This window comes from Phyllostomus discolor, chromosome 8 (assembly GCF_004126475.2).
Source record: "Phyllostomus discolor isolate MPI-MPIP mPhyDis1 chromosome 8, mPhyDis1.pri.v3, whole genome shotgun sequence".
Taxonomy (NCBI): domain Eukaryota; kingdom Metazoa; phylum Chordata; class Mammalia; order Chiroptera; family Phyllostomidae; genus Phyllostomus; species Phyllostomus discolor.
The window spans coordinates 60268739-60288810 of record NC_040910.2 but is presented as its reverse complement, the minus strand read 5'-3'; the positions used below and the strand labels follow the sequence as shown (position 1 = coordinate 60288810).

Sequence of the window (20072 nt, the reverse complement as noted above, 5' to 3'; positions counted from 1 at the left end):
TCAGACCAAATACAAATGATCCTTCAGGTGTGTCTCCAGGTTTCTACCTAAGCGTCCTTTCCCCTCAACAGCAATACCTTAAAAGGCCGCCTCTCACACCAGACCTGCCTCCGGCAGCTGTATCACAGTCCACCTAGAAAATGAACAGGTTCCTCCACACATCAAGCCGAGAAACCCTCCAGTCAACAAGGCAGACCTCTGCCACGGAGATGAGGGAAAGACAGGGGGCTAAACCTCTATGCTGGGAACACCTCCTTGTGGGGCCCCTCCTCTGGATCCCAGCCACTAAAGCTGAAACACGGGAAACACCAAACAACTTAGGCATTTTGAATACTGTATATATTTTATATATATATATATATATATGCTACTTAATGTTCTTTTGTAAACATCAAATATTTCATTACATTAAAAATATTAATGCAAGGGTTAGAGTAAATCATTGTTTTTCAAACAGTGAAGATTCCCAGAGGTTATGCTTCAAAGGCCACTGCATAACGAGGGGTGGGGCATGAGGGTGGAGTGAAGTAGTCTCACAGGGGCGCCATTTCTCCTCCCAGCTTTCACATATGTGAGCTCCACATTCCATTTCAAGGAGCTCCATGTTCTACAGCTAAAAAAATAAAATTTGAAAACTGGTAACAAAGTGGCAAACTGGCCAGATAAGGCCTTTTCCCTCTATCTGACTCCACAGGATGGGCCCTCTCACCAGCTCCCCACTCACCTTCCCACTCTGCAGTGCCCCAGAGTCTCCCCATGGTGTCTAGCCTTCAAGTCCCTTACACCTCAGAGCCCCCTTCCCAACATCAGGATATGCCTCTGCTTCTTGGCAGCTCAGCTGATCTTCGAGTTAAACAAAAGAGGAGGAGTGAATGAAGCTCAAAGTGGCTCCGCCACCCCTGCACACAGCCACATCTGCCACCACCTCAAAGCCATGTAGACAGTGCTTGCGACCCTGAGGGTGGCCCTGGGCTGCAGGTCTATCTTGGGCCCCTCCAGGTGAGGAGCACTGAGCTCTGGACAGCATTGTCCAGGTTCCACCATCTCTCCTGTGCCTCCTCCCACCCAACAGGATGTAGTGCTGATGTCTGACTTGATACACTGACTCAAAACACAGCATTAACAGAATTACCACCGGACCCGAGAACTACACCTCATATCTCTACCCAGAATAACAGACAGTAGGTGTAGAACAAACACATGTTCATAGACCACTACTGACACCAGCCAAAAGGTGGAAACACCCCAAATGTCCACTGACAGATGTACAAAAAAACAAAATGTACTGCACCTTTACAGTGAAATATTAGTCAGCCATGAAAAGCAATATGGGGAGTGGTAGGGGGGAATGCAGACAACTGTACTTGAACAATACAAAAAAGCAATGTGTACTGACTCATGCTACCACATAAATGAACTCTGAAAACATGCTGTGCACAGGAAGCCAAGCAAAAGGTCACATACCCTATCATTCCATTCTGATGAAATTTCCACAATAAATAAATCCCTAGAGACAGTAAGCAGACTGGTGGTTGCTGAAAACTGGGAGTGGGAGCAGAGAGAATAGCCACTTAATAGTTACTGGTATTCTTTTGGGGTGATGAAATGTTTTAAACTACAGAGTGTTGGTGTTTGCACAACACTATGAATGTGCTAAATACAACTGAACTGTACTCCTTAAAATGGTTAATTTTTGTTGGGTGAGTTCCCCCTAACCCCGCCCCCCCCCCCCCCCCACACAGAGCTCACTAGATCCCAGACACACAGCTGATGGCCCGCTCTTCAGTCTCCCCCTTACTCCCCAACTCAGCTGCCCGCTCAACCCTCTGCCCATCCACATACCCTGAAAGCCCGGCCCACGCTCAGGACTTCTCCTCTCTGGACTGTAGCAGCTAAAGAAAGAGGGGGAAAATGACATTAAAAAAACCCTCTTCCCTGTTTGGTCTTAACAAGGAGCCCATAGCCATGGGATTTTTGGACATGGTATCATTTGTGGCAGAGAGAGGAATGCTGGAGAATGAATGGGGACAAATATGTGGGATAACAGCTTTGCATGAAAGAGTTACACCCTGTCACTCAAAAAGCAGTGCTTCCATTAAAAACAGGTAGGAAAAAACAGGTAGGAGAAATCTAAGTTCAGCCCAAGCCTTATCCTCCAACCATACCCTTCCCAGCATACCCACACCCTTCCAACAGGGCAGCCCCTACCCCCCTGGACACAAAGGACCAAAGGCCATATACACACTAATCCAGAAGGCCCCCCTCATCTGATTCGGGTTAGCATGGGAAATGGTGGAAGGAGGAGTCCCTGGGTCAGACTGCCTGGGTTTGCATCCCAGGTCTACCACTTAACTGTACTGCCCTTGGGCAAGTTACAATATCCTCTTTCCATCTCAGTTTTATAATTTCTCCACTTCATAAGGCTGCCGTGAATATAAATGAGTTAATAGTGTCCTGGCACTCAGCAATTACTGTTTGCTATGTATGAATGGCACCACCATCTCAATAAATATTCCCAGAGCATGTCAACTGCTCCTTTAAGTACAGGAAAACCTCTGCATCATAAAAGGCTGTATGGCCAGGCTAGCTGGCCCAGCTCCTCAAAGAAGACTTTTAAGCTCACAGAGTTTCTAGGCAGGAAGGGAGATGTAGAGACTGAGAGTCAGGGGCTCTTTGCTGAGATGGCATCTCCCTGTTAGAAGAGCCTGTTCACAGGCTTTTGAAAGGAGCCAGCTCTACTTGTTAAGATCCTAAGAAGGGTCCCTTGGCAGAAAGCTGCACTGCACTCCCTTTGTAAAGGATAAGAAGGCAGCGGGGAGGAGGCCTGAAGGACCAACCTAGCTGGCAGAATCAATGCTGGGGACCAAAGGGCCAAGACATATCTTGGCCAGATCTCCTGCCCACCTGCCCAGTGATGGGACTGGACCTGGCTGTTCTTTATCTTCATCTGGCCATTTCATCCAGGCCCCAAGGTACAAGGGCTTTGATTCCCAGACAACTGCTCCCAAGGACACCAGTGGGATAAGCGGCTTCTCTTAATCCCTCTACCTTGCTGATGGCAACTCAGACACTTACAACGGAAGTGACTTTCTGACATCAGGATATGCCTCTGCTATTCATAGGACCTGTACTGTGCACTTCCGTGGGCATGGCAGGGGCTCCAGGGTGGCTGTCGATCTGGCCACTATACCCTGAAGCAGCACTGCCCTCTAATGTTGGCTCTTGGGCAGATGGCACCTGTCCTCTTCATTTCCTGCCTACTAAAAATTGTTAAAACCGATTAAATCTTACATTGGGTTGGCCAAAAAGTTCATTTAGTTTTTTCCATAAAATAAGACACATTTTTCATTTTCATCAATAACTTTATTGATTTGGATATTTTGAGTATGTTGGCTATCTCCCATGTGGTATAATGTTGATTGTTCTCAATTAATGTCTCAATTTGACTGCTATCAACCTCAACTGGTCTACTTGACCGTGAAGCCTTATCCAGTGAGAAATCTCCAGCATGAAACTTCACAAACCACTTTTGATATATTCAATCAGTCAGATCACCTTCTCCCTACACTGCACAAATCTTTTTTTTTTTTTTAGGTTTCAGTTGCATTTTTACCTTTCTTGAAATAATAAAGCATAATACACCAAAAGCGTGTCATATTTTCTTCCATCTTCAGTATTAAAATGGCTGCACAAAAATTCACCAATTTTAGTAAGTTTTTTTTTAATGCACGCTAATACGACAGCTGTCACAATACAATCTAACAAAACTGTTTGGAATGAAGTTAAAGACAAGTAAGCACTGGTAGAGCCATCTACGGAAAAAATTAAACAAACTTTTTTGTCAGCCTAATACTTTTAAACAAGGCTGGAAAATCAAACTCAAACAAACAAAATGACTATAGCCTTTTCAATCCCTGGGGGCTAACATAAGGAACTTGCTAGGGTGATGCCAACCAGCACAGTGGGAGAGGAGGCAGCCTGGACTTTTGTTCCATGGTGTGGGGGTAGACAGAAACAGAGGGTCAGCTGTCGCACAAAATTAGAGGCAGGTCCCCTCTCTGGAGCAGTGCTTGCAAAACAAACCCCATTCACTGAGTGCCCACTATATACCCAAGCACTTACACAAATTCTGCACTTGCTATTTTTTGTACGTTCTACCATCCTCACAGGCACCCCAAAACATGGTTTTCAGAGGAGGAACATAGACATAGACTGAGTAACCTGCTCAATTAGCATTAAAATGGAGCCAGAATGTTAACCCAAATCTGTCCTGAAAGTCTCCCCCACACTGCAATTCCATTTTACTTGAGCACATTTAAATGAAAAGTGGAACTGTGTCACATTTCTAGGTCAGAGTGGGTGCCCAGACAGTAGACAACTAAACAGCCCAACTTTACTGAGGCTGAGGCTCCCTGTACCCAGGTTGCTAAAAAGGCTATGGGTGTGGCATCCAGAGACCCGGGAGACGCAGACTCTTTCTCTGGCAGCCACTGCCCAGGCCCCTTTAGCTATGGGCCAGGACTAGTAGGAGGTTAAGAGAACAGGTCTGAAGGTGCGTTAAGGAGCCTTGCTGTCCTGCCTGTTAAAACCTGTGCTTTAGGACCTACAGAAATCAAGGACACAACAATTTCCGGATTGTGAATTCCTGTTTCAGGGGGAAAAACAGTACTTCCTACTCAGGACTATGCCAAAGTTATGGTCACTACCATTGACCAGCAGCCCGTCTGGGGAATATGGGATACCCCAAGGCTGAAGAGATTTCAGAACCTGCATAAGACCTGCAAAATGTCCTGAACTGCCAGACTCCCCAGATAGCCCTACACACCCTAGCAACTAAGAAAACCTAATCAGAGTAAGGCCCTGTTTTTTATAGCAAAGGTTATCAGAAAGGGAGGCCAAACAAGACTCTGGAAAAACCACAATGGCCTAGGCAGGTCATCGAATCTCTGAGCCTCAGCGACTCCATCTGCTCCATCTCCAACTGGGGGCAATCCCTCACTTGCTTAATGGACAGAGATCACCCAGCCCCTGTAGGCCCCTGCTCCCATGGCTAGAAATTGGAAGTCCATTAAATAGCTCTGATTTATTTTGCAATACCCCAGCCTTCTACAGAAACAGTACAAGTTTACAAGTCAAAGTGGCCTTCCCAAGGAGAGGGAGGACAGACTCCTGGCCACAGGAACACTGGCCTAAAGCCTCATGGGACCAAGTTCTGTATTGCAGCCCCATAGCTAGGCAGCTCGGTGGCCTTGAGCAGGCCACCCAACCTCTCTGGTGGCCATCCCACCACCAGCCCCTCTCTCCTCCCCAGCTGTCAAGGGCAGAATGAGTTCATGGTATATAACACTTGATTCAGTGCAGCAGAGGCTCAGGAGGATTCAACAGGTCCCTGTGCTCCCTGTCACTGCCAGCAGCCCCAGTAACTTGGGTAGATCATTGTCCAGGCAGGGCAACATGCAAACACCAAACTGAGCTTGAGGAGAGGAAGGACCCAGAGGCTTACAAGTTTCAGGCAAAAAACAGGCTATGGTTTCATGTGAACTAGGGTGACCCTGACTGAAAAAAACCAGTGAGTAGCCTGGAAGATTCCAGTTCCAGTCTACAGAGACAAAATGCCAATGAATCAATACACTGGCTCTCTCACTCCCAAAGAAAGTGATAATACAATGGGAGCAGTGGGGCTGGGCATTCAGGGGTTCCATCCCAGGGCAGCTGTGAAACCACCTCGGATGATTTCACAGAAACCTCATAGGCTAAAAATGGAAGAACCACAAAATATAGAGAAGTGACAGGAGGCCACAGGGATGAGAAGCAGAGGTGGCCAATCAAGAAGCCAAGCTCCAGGCTCCTACCCCATGTAGCCCAGAACTGTGTTGCTTTTTTTGTTTCATTGGAATTTCCACATGCAATTCCTTTGAGTAAAAGACTCCAAGACTTAATGAAAGTTTGAAAACCACTGACATGATCCAACTCAGTCATTTAATATGGGAAAGAAGCTTAGAGAGTGAGTTTCCAAGGATAAATGAAAAGCCTGTTTTCTCAGGTTGAATGCTTCCAAATTAGCATCCAATGCTCTTCACACCTCTCCCTGCCCACCTACCCTCCCCACACACAGCATTATGGGGTCACAGTGAGTTACTTCCCCGTGTCTCTTTTCCCTGGTTGCAATGTGCTCTCCTCTCTTTCAAGGATGAATAGCAGCTTGGGAACAATTTAAAGATAAATATTCCAAGTGAAATTTCTTTATTTCCGCTAATCAACGTCAGAGTCCAGGAGACAGCCCAAAGAAAGGCTATTCCCACAGGCATGGTCCTCGGGATGCTTCCTGGAATATTAATTACCACAAAGGGGCTCAGCAACATCCACCGACCTGGCCAGCACCCTCCCTTCATTCCATTAGCACAGCACAGCACTCCTAGTACACAGAATATGTGTGGGCACCCGCTTTATGGGCAGGAAACCGAGGCACAGAGAACATAATTGACCTTCCTCGGTCACTCTGCATGGTTTGTGCCAAGAATAGAACATAGGTCTTCCATTGTAGTCCTTCTGTTTAGCAAGGGAAAAAGAATTCGGAGACAAAGGTCAAGTAGCAGGCTAGAATGCAGCTCGAGTGGAGGGCAAGGGGTGGGGGGGGGGGCAGCTAGGCTACAGCTGTGAAACACTCAGCAAAGACAAAGGGCTGTGTCAGATGCAGCTACCACATCCACCAATGAGCATAGAGGGGCACACCAGCCTGCCCCCCAGGTTCTCACTGTCCACAGGACAGGATAGCTTGGCCCTGGTGGGCACCCTCCTCTCTTCCGTCCCTGAATGGGGAGCAGGTATCAGAGGCCCAAAGCTCTCAACCTCACTAAAAAGAACCACCAAAAATGATGTAACATTTAAGGAAAGAACCCCTAAAAGTTGGCAAAAAAAAAAAAAACACTAAAAGGGTGAGGGACACAAAGAGGAGTATCAAGACAACCAGTGTCTATACAACACCCCTGGAGGAGAGAAACCCACAAGCACAGCCTGCCCACCCTGTGCTTCACCCTGGGGTCTAAAGAGCCCGGCCATGGGCCAGGCTGCTGCAGTGACAGCTACATGGTCTTACACTGTAGGCACCCATCACTTGTGGCTGTGGAGCCTTGGGAAGTGGTTGGTCTGAACTGAAAGGTGCCATAAAGGTAATATTGCACATAACTTCTTTACCTGTTGAAATTATAATATTTTGGGTATGTTAAGTAAAATATAATTAACTTCACCTGTTTCTTTTTACTTTTTGACTATGGCAACTAGAATTTTTTTCTTTTTTTAAATATATTTTATTGATTATGCTATTACAGTTGTCCCATTTTCTCCCCTTCACTCCCCTCCACCCTGTATACCCTCTCCCACCCACTGCCCCCCCCTTTAGTCATGTCCATGTGTCATACTTATAAGTTCTTTAGCTTCTGCATTTCCCATACTATTCTTACCCTCCCCCTATCTATTTTCTACCTACATTCTATGCTACTTATTCTCTGTACCTTTTCCCCTCTCTCTCCTCCTCCCACTCTCCTGTTGCTAACCCTCCATGTGATCTCCATTTCTGTGGTTCTGTTCCTGGTCTAGTTGTTTGCTTAGTTTCTTTTGGTTTTGCTTTAGGTGTGGTTGTTAATATTTGTGAGTTTGCTGTCCTTTTACTATACATGTTTTTTCTTTATCTTCTTTTCTTAGATAAGTCCCTTTAACATTTCATAAAATAAGGGCTTGGTGATGATGAACTCCTTTAACTTGACCTTATCTGAGAAGCCCTTTATCTGCCCTTCCATTCTAAACGAGAGCTTTGCTAGACAGAGCAATCTGGGATGTAGGTCCTTGTCTTTCATGACTTGGAATATTTCTTTCCAGCCCCTTCTTGCCTGTAAGGTCTCTTTGGAGAAATCAGCTGACAGTCTGATGGGAAGTCCTTTGTAGGTTACTGTCTCCTTATCTTTTGCTGCTTCTAGGATTCTCTCCTTCATTTTTACCTTGGCTAATGTAATTATGATGTGCCTTGGTGTGTTTCTTCTTGGGTCCAACTTCTTTGGGGCTCTCTGAGCTTCCTGGATGTCTGGAATTCTATTTCCTTTGCAGAATGGGGAAGTTCTCCTTTATTATTTGTTCAAATACACAACTAGAAAATTTTAAATTACATTATATGGCTGGTCTAACCCAGAGGTTGGCAAGCTAAGTCTGGCAGGCCAAATCGAGCACACTGGCTTTTTAGGGCCCAAAACCAAGACTGGATGTTGTATTTCTAAATGGTTATATTATACTATATAAGTATCTATGTCAACCCTTTGATGTAGCCTGTTGGCCTACAAAGCCTGAAACAGGTGTCCCCAACCCCTGGGCCAAGGGCATATTAGGAACCGGCTGCAAAGCAGGAGGTGAGGGGTGGGGGGCCAGTGGCGGTGAGCAAGTGCGTACTGTTTCCACTCTGCCACCTCCCCAACCCTGCCTCCCTCGCCAGTGGAAAAATTGTCTTCCATGAAAGCGGTCCCTGGTGTCAAAAAGGTTGGGGACCACAGACCTAAATAGTATCTACTATCTGCCACCTAAAAAAAAGTTGTTAATCTCCCATCTAGACTCTAGAAACCAACCAACAGATATTCACTCCAAATAGTACAAGAAGTAGACAGGAGATTTGGGATTTAGGTGTGTGCACGCACATGCCCTTGTGATTTTTGTACATTTTTTTATTAAGGTAAAATTCACATAACATAAAATTAACTATTTTAAAGTGAACAATTCAGCAGCATTTAGTATATTCACAATGTTATGCAGCCAGCATTTCTATCTCGTTCTAGAACATTTCATCACCACCGAACTAGAACCCCGATCCCATTAGCAGGCACTCATCCCACCCTCCCCCAGAACCTTGACAACCACTAATATGCTTTCTGTTTCTGTGGGCTTACATATTCTGGATATTTCATATAAATTGAATCAATTCACTTTCCATCATGTTTTTGAGGTTCAATTATGTTGTAGCATGTCTCAGTACTTCATTCCTCTTTAAACTGAATAACATTCCAATGTATGGATATGCCACAATTTGTTTATCCATTCACCCATCAATGAATATTGGGGCCATTGCTATGTTTTGGCTACTGTGAATAGTGCTGTTATGAGCATATGCATAAAAGCATTTGTGTTATAATCTTGGAAAGAACTTCATAAGCATGAGATTAAAACTACAAACTATAAAGGGACACATGAAAATTTATCTGTGTTCATGTTTAAAACTACCATATGATAAAGAGAAATAACAATACATAAAAATTTAAAAAGACAAGTGTCACGTTAACATCTAGAACAGAAGTCAGCAAACTATGGCTCACAGGCCAATTCCTGCCAACTGCCTGGCTTTGTAAATAAAGTTTTATTGGAAACAGCCGTTTCTCATTAGTTTATGTGTTGTCTACAGTGACTTTGCACAGCAGCTGTTGCACTATAATGGCAAAGTTCCATAGTTGCCACAAAGATTATATGACCTAAAAGGCTAAAATATTTACTATCTGGCCTTATACAGAAAAAGTTTGTGGACCCCTGCCCTAGAGTATGTACAGACAGCTCCTACAAATCACTGAGGGTACCATGGGGGTTGGGGGGAAGGAACTAACCCAATTTAAAAAAACAGGCAAACAATAGGAACTGGCAATGCACAAAAGAAATAAAATGCATTCAAGAAATATTATAAAAAGAGGCTTAACCTCACTGGTAATTAGGGAAAATACAAAACAATTAAATCACTTGATAATATCCAACCCTGGCAATGGTATGACACAGGCGTTTTAGAAGGGCAGTTTGGTGAAATCTATAAAAAAAAATGTAATGCACTTGATGTCAACCCAGTCATTTTTTTTAAGTATTTGCCCTCAGAGAAACACCTGTATTCATGCAGGCTCACATACACCCAAAAGCATTTGGAAAGTTGTTCGCTGAAGCATGTACTGTTTATAACAGCAAAACCCAGAATGATTTTAGTACATTTTTATTTAATACCATAAAAAGAGTTGTAAGACGTGTTACCAACCAGAAAAAAAATAATGCTGCAAATAGGTCCATACAGGTGCAGTTAAAAAAGGCTTTAACTGAGTATTTGAGTCCATCTGTACACAGAGAAGTGCCTAGGGGAGCTGAAGGGTGAATGCTGGCCTGTGGACAGGGGTGGGACTGGAGGGTGCCAGGACAAGTAATAACAGACTGTTGCTCATTACTCATCCTGGATCACTCCAAATTCCAGTGGGGAGGAAAGAGTAAGGACCTCCTCTGCTCCAAATCAGTAATCTCAAGGTCCCTGGTGGGATACTCAAGGCCTGGCCTCCTAGACATCTTTTGTAACATATCATCTTGACATGATTCTCCTCACCATGTGTTTATGGGATGGCCACTGTAGACCCTTAACATGAGTAGGGGACAGAACAGTGGATGAAGAATCCTGACTGTGTCCCTGCACTGGGCAAGCTGCTACCTTCTCTGGGGTTCAGTGTTCTCATGGTTAAAAGTAGTTTGGCTGATCTTAAATCTCTTCCAGGTCTGACTCTACAATGCTATTCCTGGGAGAGGTTTCTGCACCTTTCTGGGGGAAAACAAACAAAATCCAAAGCTGTGGAAAAAAGCTCGAGTCTCAAAGAAATGTCTGCCCCTGGGACAATGACATCCCAGGGCAAAAGCCCATCTCACTGCCTCACTGATCTCAGTGCCCTCACCTCTTAGAGAGGAGGTAGCCTTAATTATCGCTGGTCTATCTTATAGTCTTGATGGTCTAAAATAAACTCAGGGCAGGGAAGGGAGCAGGAAGCAGGGACTTGGGGGAGGCTGATGGAAATCAGTTGGTTGAGGTTTTCTAAAGGAGCCATGAGGATGAGAGTAATAAGGGGGGGTCGGAGGACACAACGGATGCAGAGAGCAGCTAAGGCTGTTGGCAACAACCCTGAGTCTCCCTCCTCTTTTCAAGAGCAGTTTCTTCCTGAAAGATCCCAGAAGGTAGAAGGCTGACCTGATCTCACCCAGCACAAACAACGCCACTCATTATTTCAGAAACTACCATTCCAGTTGTGCCCTGGAACTTAGGTCTGTTTTAAAACTCACAATTCAACTGTCAGTACAGTGAAAGAGGAAAGTACTTTAAATTCGTGACCCCATTCCTTTGAATCAAATAATAGATTTTTAAAAATTTCTTAACAGATTCAACCCAAATATGAAGATTCCATTCTAGTTTATCTAAGCTTAAGAATCAGAAAGTAAGTACCCAATTTATTGATTTTGGCAGCTGCCTGAAATAACCAGTAAACTCTCTCAGAATAACCCTTGCTGCCCTGGTGGGTAACTCGGTTGGTTAGAGCATTGTTCCCATATGCCAAGGTTGTGAGTTCAATCTCCAGTCAGGGCAGGTACAAGAATTAACCAATGAATGCATCAATAAGTAGAACAACAAATTGTTTTTCTCCCATCCTCTCTCTCCCTAAAAAGAAAAAAGAAAAGAAAAAAAAAGCAAAGCTTGCCAAGGTCAGGAACTTCCTAAATCCAAGTTTACTATTCTATTGGTGGTTTTTGTTTATTTTTTAAATTGTAAAACAAAAGTCTAATATCAGTCCTTCCTTTTCACAAAAGCCTGGTGAGTGAGGTAAGCCAGAGATCTCTACTCCCAATTTATAGAAAAAGAAATTAACTATACAAAGACAAAAGGGACTGTTCAAGGTCACGTAGCTGAAAGTGACAGCCAAGACTAGAAGCAAGGTCTCCTGACTCCTGGTCCAGGATCCTCATCACCACATAAACTGCTTCCCAGAAAAAGGCATCCAGTCAAGAAGAGGTAATCTCCCTTATAAGCCCAACCCACAGCACAGAACACCTTACCAGGAAGCAGTTCTACCCTTCCCAAGCTGACCTGGCTCTTCTGTCCTAACAATCCCATGACTTTGCAGCCTTAAGCATTGGATTAAGTTTTTTTTTTTTTTTTTTTTTTTTTTTTTTTTTTTAAAGATGAAAGGAGTCTTTTCCTGGCCATTGGGAACCCGACCTCAGAGGAAGACATTAAGTCCCAGCACAAAACTCTTGCCACACAACTCTCCACTTTCCTCAGCTACGTAAACAGGTCAAACCCTGTGAGTACTTAAGTAGCATTAAAAACAGCCAGGCGGATGAACTTCAAAGCGTTATCTCCTTTCTAGGGGTTCTTCTGAAATAGTAGGGGCTTAAACTAGCCTCTCCCAATTCAGAAGGAAATGGACAAAGAGCTCCCTTGGCCTCCTCATTCAGGAGCACCAAAGGAAGCTCTGTAAAGGAATGAGACTGGTGGAGAGGGCAAGGGGGCACACAGACTTACCCCAAGGGGTTGCAGACAAGGCTGCTGCAGGAAATCCAAGAAATCCGAAAGTCCCCAAGACCACCCGAGTTCCAGAGAACCCAGGAACACAGGCAGCTCAGGCAGCAAGGTTCCCAAACGCCAGTGGGGACAGCAGCCCAACTTCCTGGGGAGCTGTTACCAATACAAATTCCCTCATCTCCTACCACTCCAGGGATGGAGGGTGGGAGGGCAGGACTCTGTATTTTTAAAGACTGTGACTCTGAGGCAGGTTTGGGAGCTATTGAACTATCCCAATGACCTCCTTTGACAGATAAAGCAAGAAGCAAACCGACTTTCCGCAGGACCCACAAGTCTCCTTATTCCTTGCCAAACGACTGAAGAGCTGGGCCGGTGGAGGCGAGGAGCAGGGAGGGGGGAGCCCCAGCCCTACGGCCTCCAGTTTAAGTTCATGAGCAAGACCCTGCTCTGCAGACTTCAGGACCCCTCACCTCTCGAACCACTGACACCGACAACGACAAACAAGGAAGGCAGTCCGGGTCTGGTAAGGGGAAGCCACAGTCCCCCGGCCGACTGGGCCCCTCTGGGCGGACAAGTCTAAGTTTGGTCCTAAAACAGACTCTGCAGGGGTCCGGTAAAGCAGCAAAACATCCTAAAGCGCTTTGTTCCTACTAAGAAAAACCAGGCGTTTTTGAGTCACCCAAAAAGCATGAATCACACGGCAGGGCTATGGGAACGGGAAAGGATGTTATTTTTCGGCATACTTGAGGATTTTCCCTTTGTCCCGAGTCTATCAATACACTTCTCGACCTCCCCCCAACTCCCTCCCCCAAAGACTCACGCACATTTTTTGTTCCTTTTTTATTTTCCCTAGGAGCCTTCAGATGCACCCCCCACTCCCGCCCGCCTCGGGAAGAGGCACCGTCTGCTCTCTTTACTGCAGCAGGGCTGTGGTCTCACAGGCGTAGGGACCCGGGGGTGGGAAGGGCGGGGAGGCGCCGGCGCCCCGGGCGAGGCACTCGCACGCTCCAAAGCCGACCCCTTGAAACACCCAGCGCGGCGTCCGCGCGCCTGGTAACTTCCAGCCCAATGGGGACACCGGCCACACTGCGCTGGGCTAGGGTCTCCGTCTCCCGGGCAGCCCTGGGACCCCCGCCCGCTCACCTGCGTCAAGTCCTCGTCGTTGAGCAGATGCGACTCGCGAGGCTTGAAGCAGTTCTGACACTTGCTCTTGTTGAAGATGTTGGCCTGGAATTTCCTGCACGGGTTCTCCTTGGCCGCCGACATGGTCGGCGCGGCGGCACGGCGAAGCCCGACGGCCCGGTCCGGCGCGCTCCGCGGCGGACAGCGGCTGGAGGGGCGGCGGCACCATGCACAGCGGGCTTGGGAGACTAAGGCCGGGCGCAGAGCGAGCGCCGCGGCAAGCCCTCGCCGGCCGCCGCCTCACAGCCGGGCCGCAGACACAGGCCAGAGCGCGTCCCCAGCAGTCAGGGTGGCTTCGCGGACGCCGGGATGCAGGCCGGGCCTTTCCTCGCACGACAGCACTGCGTTGCACGGCACGCCCGGGCACCTCCACTCCGGGCCCTGAGCCCCAGGCCCTCACAGAGCGCGCGGTCCCCGCCGCCCACCCGTACAGCCACCGCCCGGGCGTCGCGAGCCCATGGACGCGGCCTTCTGGGCCCGCTGCCTCCCCGCACTCAGGCCCGCCCCTCAGGTACCGGGTCGCTGCGGGTTCCTGCAGTCGGTACAGCCGCGAGTGCCCCGGGCACCCCGCGGCCGCAGCAAATGGTAGCGGAGCCTCACGCACTCCCGGGGCTGGGCGGGCGGGTGGGCGGGCGCAGGGGAGGAGGAAGCCTGAGCGGCAGCGCGAGGGGCGGGGCAGCGCCCAGACGGAACGGAGGTCTTGTAGACCAATGGCAGCGCCGAGCTTCAGCTAACAAAGAAACCCCTTGGCCAATGGAAACCAGGGGCGGGGACAAAGGGCAGCCGGGCGTAAGGTAACTTGTGTTTACGAGGAAGGTGGGGCGCCGGGATGGGACGTTCAGGTTTGGTGGACTGGTGCCGCGGCCCTCAGGGTCCTGACAGCTGCAGGGGCAGGGGCTGGGGCTGGGGCGGGGGCGGGAGCCTGCGGGAGGGAAGGGATGGAATCGACCTCGCGGCAGGCTCTCTACAAACCTCTTACTTCCAACATTGCCTTACGGTGCCCATCTGGACATCCCAGCCCAGCCTGGAACGGATTGCTTTAACACCTACTATGTGGCAGCTCTCCCACCTCCATCGTAGAAATCATACTCAGCATTCCAAGTGCTTGATATCCATTAAAGTTGCACAGTCTCTCTATTGTCATCCACATTTTACACACGAGGAAACTGTGGCGCAGAAAAGGTAAGAAATAGGAGGTAGGGTTTCAAGGGATGACTAAAAGATGTCAGCCTCCAACAGCTGTCAGTTCTATTATAGGAGATTAGTGAGGGCTGACTCTGCGCCAGACCCTGAAGTAGGACTTCTCACTCTCATTAGGTGCTTGGGGAAATTAAGGCTCAGACCCCCGAATTAACTTGTGCAGTTTCCTGGCCAAAAGACCACCTGGAGAAGAATGTAAAGGAGGCACAGGCAGAATATTCAGGAGGGGGAAATGCGCTCTTTGCGAATATAGGGGCGCTTCAAGGGGGTAGGGAAATTTAAGCAGATAGTGAGAGGTTGAGGAAGAAGGAGTAGGACCAAGGAGGCTAAAAGACTTCATGACTGCCAGATCATTTAGGACCTTGAATTCCAACCTCAGGCGTATAAATATCATCTTGCTGGCAGCCAGGAGTCAACCGCTGAAGTCTTTAAACAGGGTGAATGAGCTAACTCAGCCCTTACAGAGGAGGTGACATTGAAGCATGTGTTAGTGGCAGCCACAGCAGCTGTTGCTTAGGGAATGGGAAGGTTCTAGGAGAAGCAGCAAATGAGCGAATGCTTCCAGAGCTCTGTACTTTTCCACTGATCATCTGGTGAATATCTCAGGGTGGTAGATTTCAATTTAGTAAGATGCTTTCCTCCAAAGGCAACTAAGGGAAGGTGGATCAAAGTCTTGAGCAGCCTGAGGGAGAAAGAGCAGCTCTACCCCTCACTATCTCTGTGACCTTGGGTAAGTCGCTTCACCTGCCTTCTGCCTCAGTTACCTCATCTACACAATTGACATGATTGTATGGTTGTTGTGAGCATTACGTGATATAATGCTTATTGTGAATCTAAACAAAGGGTATTTATTGTACTATTATTGCAAATTTCTGTTGGTTTAAATCTGTGCCGTGTGTGTGTGTGTGTGTGTGTGTGTGTGTAGTGGGGTAGACAGACAATTCTAGCTTGTATAGAATACTCAGAAACTGATACCAGTGGTGGCCTCTAGGGAGGGAGCTGGGTGGTTGAGAGGTGACCTACTTTTACTTCTCACTGTTAAGTCCTTTTGTTCCCTTTGGATTTGGTATTGTGTGAATGTACAACTTATTTTAGAACAATTTTTAAAAGCCATACCCATGCCTCAAGGCCAACTCAATGGCCACTTCCCTTAAGAAAATCCTTGGCATGTTCTGCTCAAGTCAGTGGATACATCCACTCCCTGCCTTGTACAGGACGAGTCCACAACTGGGGTTATACAGAAGCATTTGATTCAAGCATGCCTGGAAGGAGCTTGCACTTGAGCAAGTAGAGGAACAGGAGGCAGACAGACAATTTAATCCAGGATACTATGGAGATCCAGACTAGGGCACACAGCTGCATACACAGCTTCAGGGACAGCTCCTTAGAGGAAGCAGTGCCTGGGCTGACCGAGTAAGACCCAGCCAGGAGGAGGGAGAAGGAAGGCATTCCAGACAGGTGCTCAGGGTAGAGTCTCAGGGCCTTGAAAGCAATGGGTGTGTCCGTGAGTACAAACACCTTGATGTTACTGGGTAGTGCAGAGAGATGAAAATAATAAGCAATGAGAATGATTGAGAGGATTAAATAGATGGTGTATGTGGAGGTTTAGCATATACATGTGAATACGTATTATGACAGATTAGAGCTCAGCCTCTTTAGGGAGATGGGTGTTGTTATTGTATAGTTATTATTTTATCTCTATTTTACAGGAAACACATATGAGGCTTGGGGTATTTAAAGAGCTTACCTGTGGTCAGAATACAGACCCTTTAAGTGAGGGTCAACACCCGAATTGCCTGGGCAATGGAGAACATTAACTCATTTTTTTAAAAGATGAAAATAAGGGCTGTTGGTTTGGAGAATGAATCAGAGGTAGAAGACTGGAAACACGATAGATCAGGAAACTACTACAATAGCACAGAGAGTAAAGAAGGTAGGGACATGAACTAAGTACAGGGTCAGCGGGAGTAGAAGAGAATGAATGTGGGAAATACTTAGGAGGTGGAATAGCTACATGCAACCTTTCACTGTGCTACTCTCTCAAACTTGACTAGACTTTGAGCACCATGAGGGCAGGACTGGATCTGATTTCCTGCTACAGTTCTAGTGCCTAGCTCAGTACCTGGCACAAGGTAGGTTCTCAAAAAGCACACAACAAGTTAATGAATGAAAACTTACTGTTCTGCCTTTTATTGTCATATCTCTCATCCCAGATTATAAAATCCATGCAAACAGGGTTGGTGTTTTATAGTCTTGGGTTCCATTTCCAAGGACCTAGAACAGCATTATGCACAAGGACAAATAGTGTGAACATGTAAGCATTCATGGGCTGAATACTTAAGATGTGCTTACTTGAGTCCTGGCTGGTGTAGCTCAGTGGCTTGAACACTGGCCTGAGCACCAAAGTGTTGCTGGTTTAGTTCCCAGTCAAGCTGAGGGCTAGGTCCCTGGTGGGGGGCACATGAAAGGCAACCACACATTGATGTTTCTCTCCTTCCCTTCCCCGTCTTAAAAAAATCTTAAAAAAAATAAACTTTCCATTAAAAAAAAAGATGTGCTCACTTTATTGTATGTATCTCAATGTACAGTATAATGTACATCTGAAAGAAATAATAAACAAAGAAACAAACATGCAAATGCCACTCAGGTGGGCCCCAAATGCAGCTAAATTCTGCTCTGTGCATCTGACAGCTGCCCTGGGAAATGTCCCTGAATCCTGTGAGGGAGACAAACTTACACACACACACAAGTACCCACTCTTGCATAAAGCTATAGAACACCCCACATACACATAAGCACATACCCACAAAAGTAGCCGCTATTTGACCTCTATCACCACAGACTGGTTTGTTGTGTTCTTGAACTTTATATAAGTAGAATCTGCAATCTCTGTATCTGGTTTTTCTCACTCAGTAGGCCTATGAGATTCACTTGACCTGTGTTGTGTGTGTTGATACTTCATGCTGCTAGGTAGTCCATTGTGTGGAAGTACTATACAACAATCCATCTATCCATGCCCCTGTAATTGGCCATTTGGGATGTTCCCAGTTTGGGCTATTATGAATAAAGATCTTAGACCATCCTTCCTTGTGCATGTCTTTTGGTGGACATAAATATGTATATCTGTTGGGAAAACCCGAGAGGGTGATTGCTGGGTTGTATGGTATCAACCAAAGACCATAGTTGTAAATTCAGTGACAACAGGCATCTCCAACTTGGGATTTGGTAAAGGGGGACAGACTTTTATTGAGTAAAACAGCTCAATTGTAATATAGCTTGGCTACAGAATAGCAAAACTGTGATACAGCCCAATAGTGGAACAGCATGGCTCTTCCTGGCCAGGGCAAAAGCCAGGATAACACAGCCTTCAACAGCAATTGAAATTTTGCTCCCTGAGCCAAAGGCAAGCTTACTTATAGAGAAATCCCCATCCTTGGTTCCTGATTGGTCTGTCCTCACGCAAGTGAGGACTCCAAATCCTTATAGTTTGGTCCAGAAACTACTGTCTGGTAAGAATGAAGCTACTCTGATCGGTTGGTGAAGATGCTAGTGAGGCTATTACAGCAGCACAGCTCCAATTGGACAGAGAAAGTCTCAGTCCTATTGGTTGAAATAGGATTCCAGGAACTCCTTTATAAGGGCTGGCTCAGATGGCAGGGACACAGCACAGGCAGGCAGTTCAGTGCAGTCTTCTCTCTGAAGTGTGGTTTTGCAAGGGAAGCCCCTGTTTAGCAATGGTTGCTAGGCTCATTTTAAAAATTTGAACCCAATCAGCCACCAGGAGCCTTTCTTAACTGGTATGCTGATTCTCAGGGTCAACATAAGTGAAAGTTTAACTGAATAGGAAACTGCTAAACAGTTTTCCCAACTTGAGAGCTGGCAGTCCTCTCACCTTTTATTTTCTAATAACTGATAATAAATTCACCTGGGCGGGGGGACAAGTAAAGTCTATAGATTACCAGCGCCCTCTCATGGAAATTCTGAATCAGTATATCTTTTGGAGTTCAGGAATTTCTTTTTTTAAATGTGTGCCAGGAAGGATTTCTCATTAGGTAAGTTTTAGAAATAATGAATGGAGCCAAGGTTTTCAGATCCTGGGGGATTAAAAAAATACCTACTCCCAGCTCCCATTTCCAGAACTTCTGGTTTAATTGACATCTGGAAAAGTTCCTTGGGAGATGCTAATGTCCAGCGATTAAGGGAGAGTAGAGAGGAAAAGGCTTTGAGGTTGCACAGACCTGGGATCAATCGCAGAGGAGGTCCCATCTCAGGTAGCTGTTGCTGCATGAAACCCCCCACTCCTACTGCAAGTAATGGCTGGCCCGAAGTTTTATTGCCTCTCATGGGTCTGTGAGCTGACTGGGCTCAGCTGAGAAGTTCTGCTGCTCTTGCTGGGGTTCTTTCATGCGAGGGCAAGCAGATGGTGACCAGGCTGAACTGCTCCCTTCTCCTCACAGTCTCAGAGCTTCTCCTTTCCCCATGGTCTCTCTCTGAATCAGTCTTTCTCTCTGACTCTTTTAAGTATCTTTAATTAATTAATTAACCCTCACCCAAGGATATGTTCACTGATTTGAGAGAGAAAAGGAGGTGGGGAGAGAGAGAGAGAGAGAGAGAGAGAGAAGTGAGAAATCTATGTAAGAAAGAAATATCAGTTGGCCGCCCCACCCCCCACCCTGCAAACACCCTGACCTGGGTTCAAACCTGCAACCTAGGTATGTGCCCTGACCGAGAATCGAACCCACAACCTTTTGGTGGATGGGAAGACGTTCCAACCACCCCACTAAGGCTCTCCCTAAGTCTCTGAAGGCCCACATCAGGGTTCCCCAAATTGTTCCAAGAGGAAGGAAGCGAAGCTACCAGTTGTCATAGAGCCTAGGTCTGGTACCAGTGCTGTCCCCAACTCCAGGTAGGAGGGGACTACACGGGGTTCAAATCCCAGGAATCATCAATCACTGGGGCCATCTTTGAGACTAGCTATCACAAACAGTGTCTACATCATAGAGTTATTATGAGGACTTTTTTATAATAGTACCTGAAATATAGTAAGTACTCAAAAACTACTTATTATTATGCCTATAATCCCTATGTTGGGGATGGCAATTTTTTTTCTGTAAAGAGCCAGAGAGTAAATATTTTAGGCTTTATAGGCCATATGGTCTCTGTTGCAACTACTCACCTCCCCATTGTCACATGGAAACATTCAGACAATACATAAATGAATGAGTGTGGCTGTGTTCCGATAAAACCGTACTTACAATAACAGGCAGTGGTCCAGATTTGGCCATTTCTCTTGGGTCCCCTCTTTGCCTGTTGCATGGGCCTTCCTTTCCTGGCCAGTCTCTCAGAAAGC

General features: G+C 46.6%; 1 protein-coding gene across 9 annotated transcripts in view; it reads right to left on the bottom strand.

The window, feature by feature from the left end:
- LOC114515066 (myosin phosphatase Rho interacting protein) overlaps positions 1 to 14146 on the bottom strand; it is a 172466-nt gene extending 158320 nt beyond the window's left edge. For 4 of the 9 annotated variants that reach the window (XM_036032829.1, XM_028534334.2, XM_036032835.1 and 1 more), the window contains exon 1: positions 13484 to 14145. In XM_036032829.1, coding sequence (XP_035888722.1) covers positions 13484 to 13606 — 123 coding nt within the window. In that variant the 5' untranslated portion in view covers positions 13607 to 14145. Of the gene's footprint in view, positions 1 to 13483 lie in introns of all 9 variants that reach the window. The other 5 variants (XM_036032830.1, XM_036032832.1, XM_036032833.1 and 2 more) reach the window with 2 other exon arrangements.
- Between the last annotated feature and the right edge of the window lie 5926 nt (positions 14147 to 20072).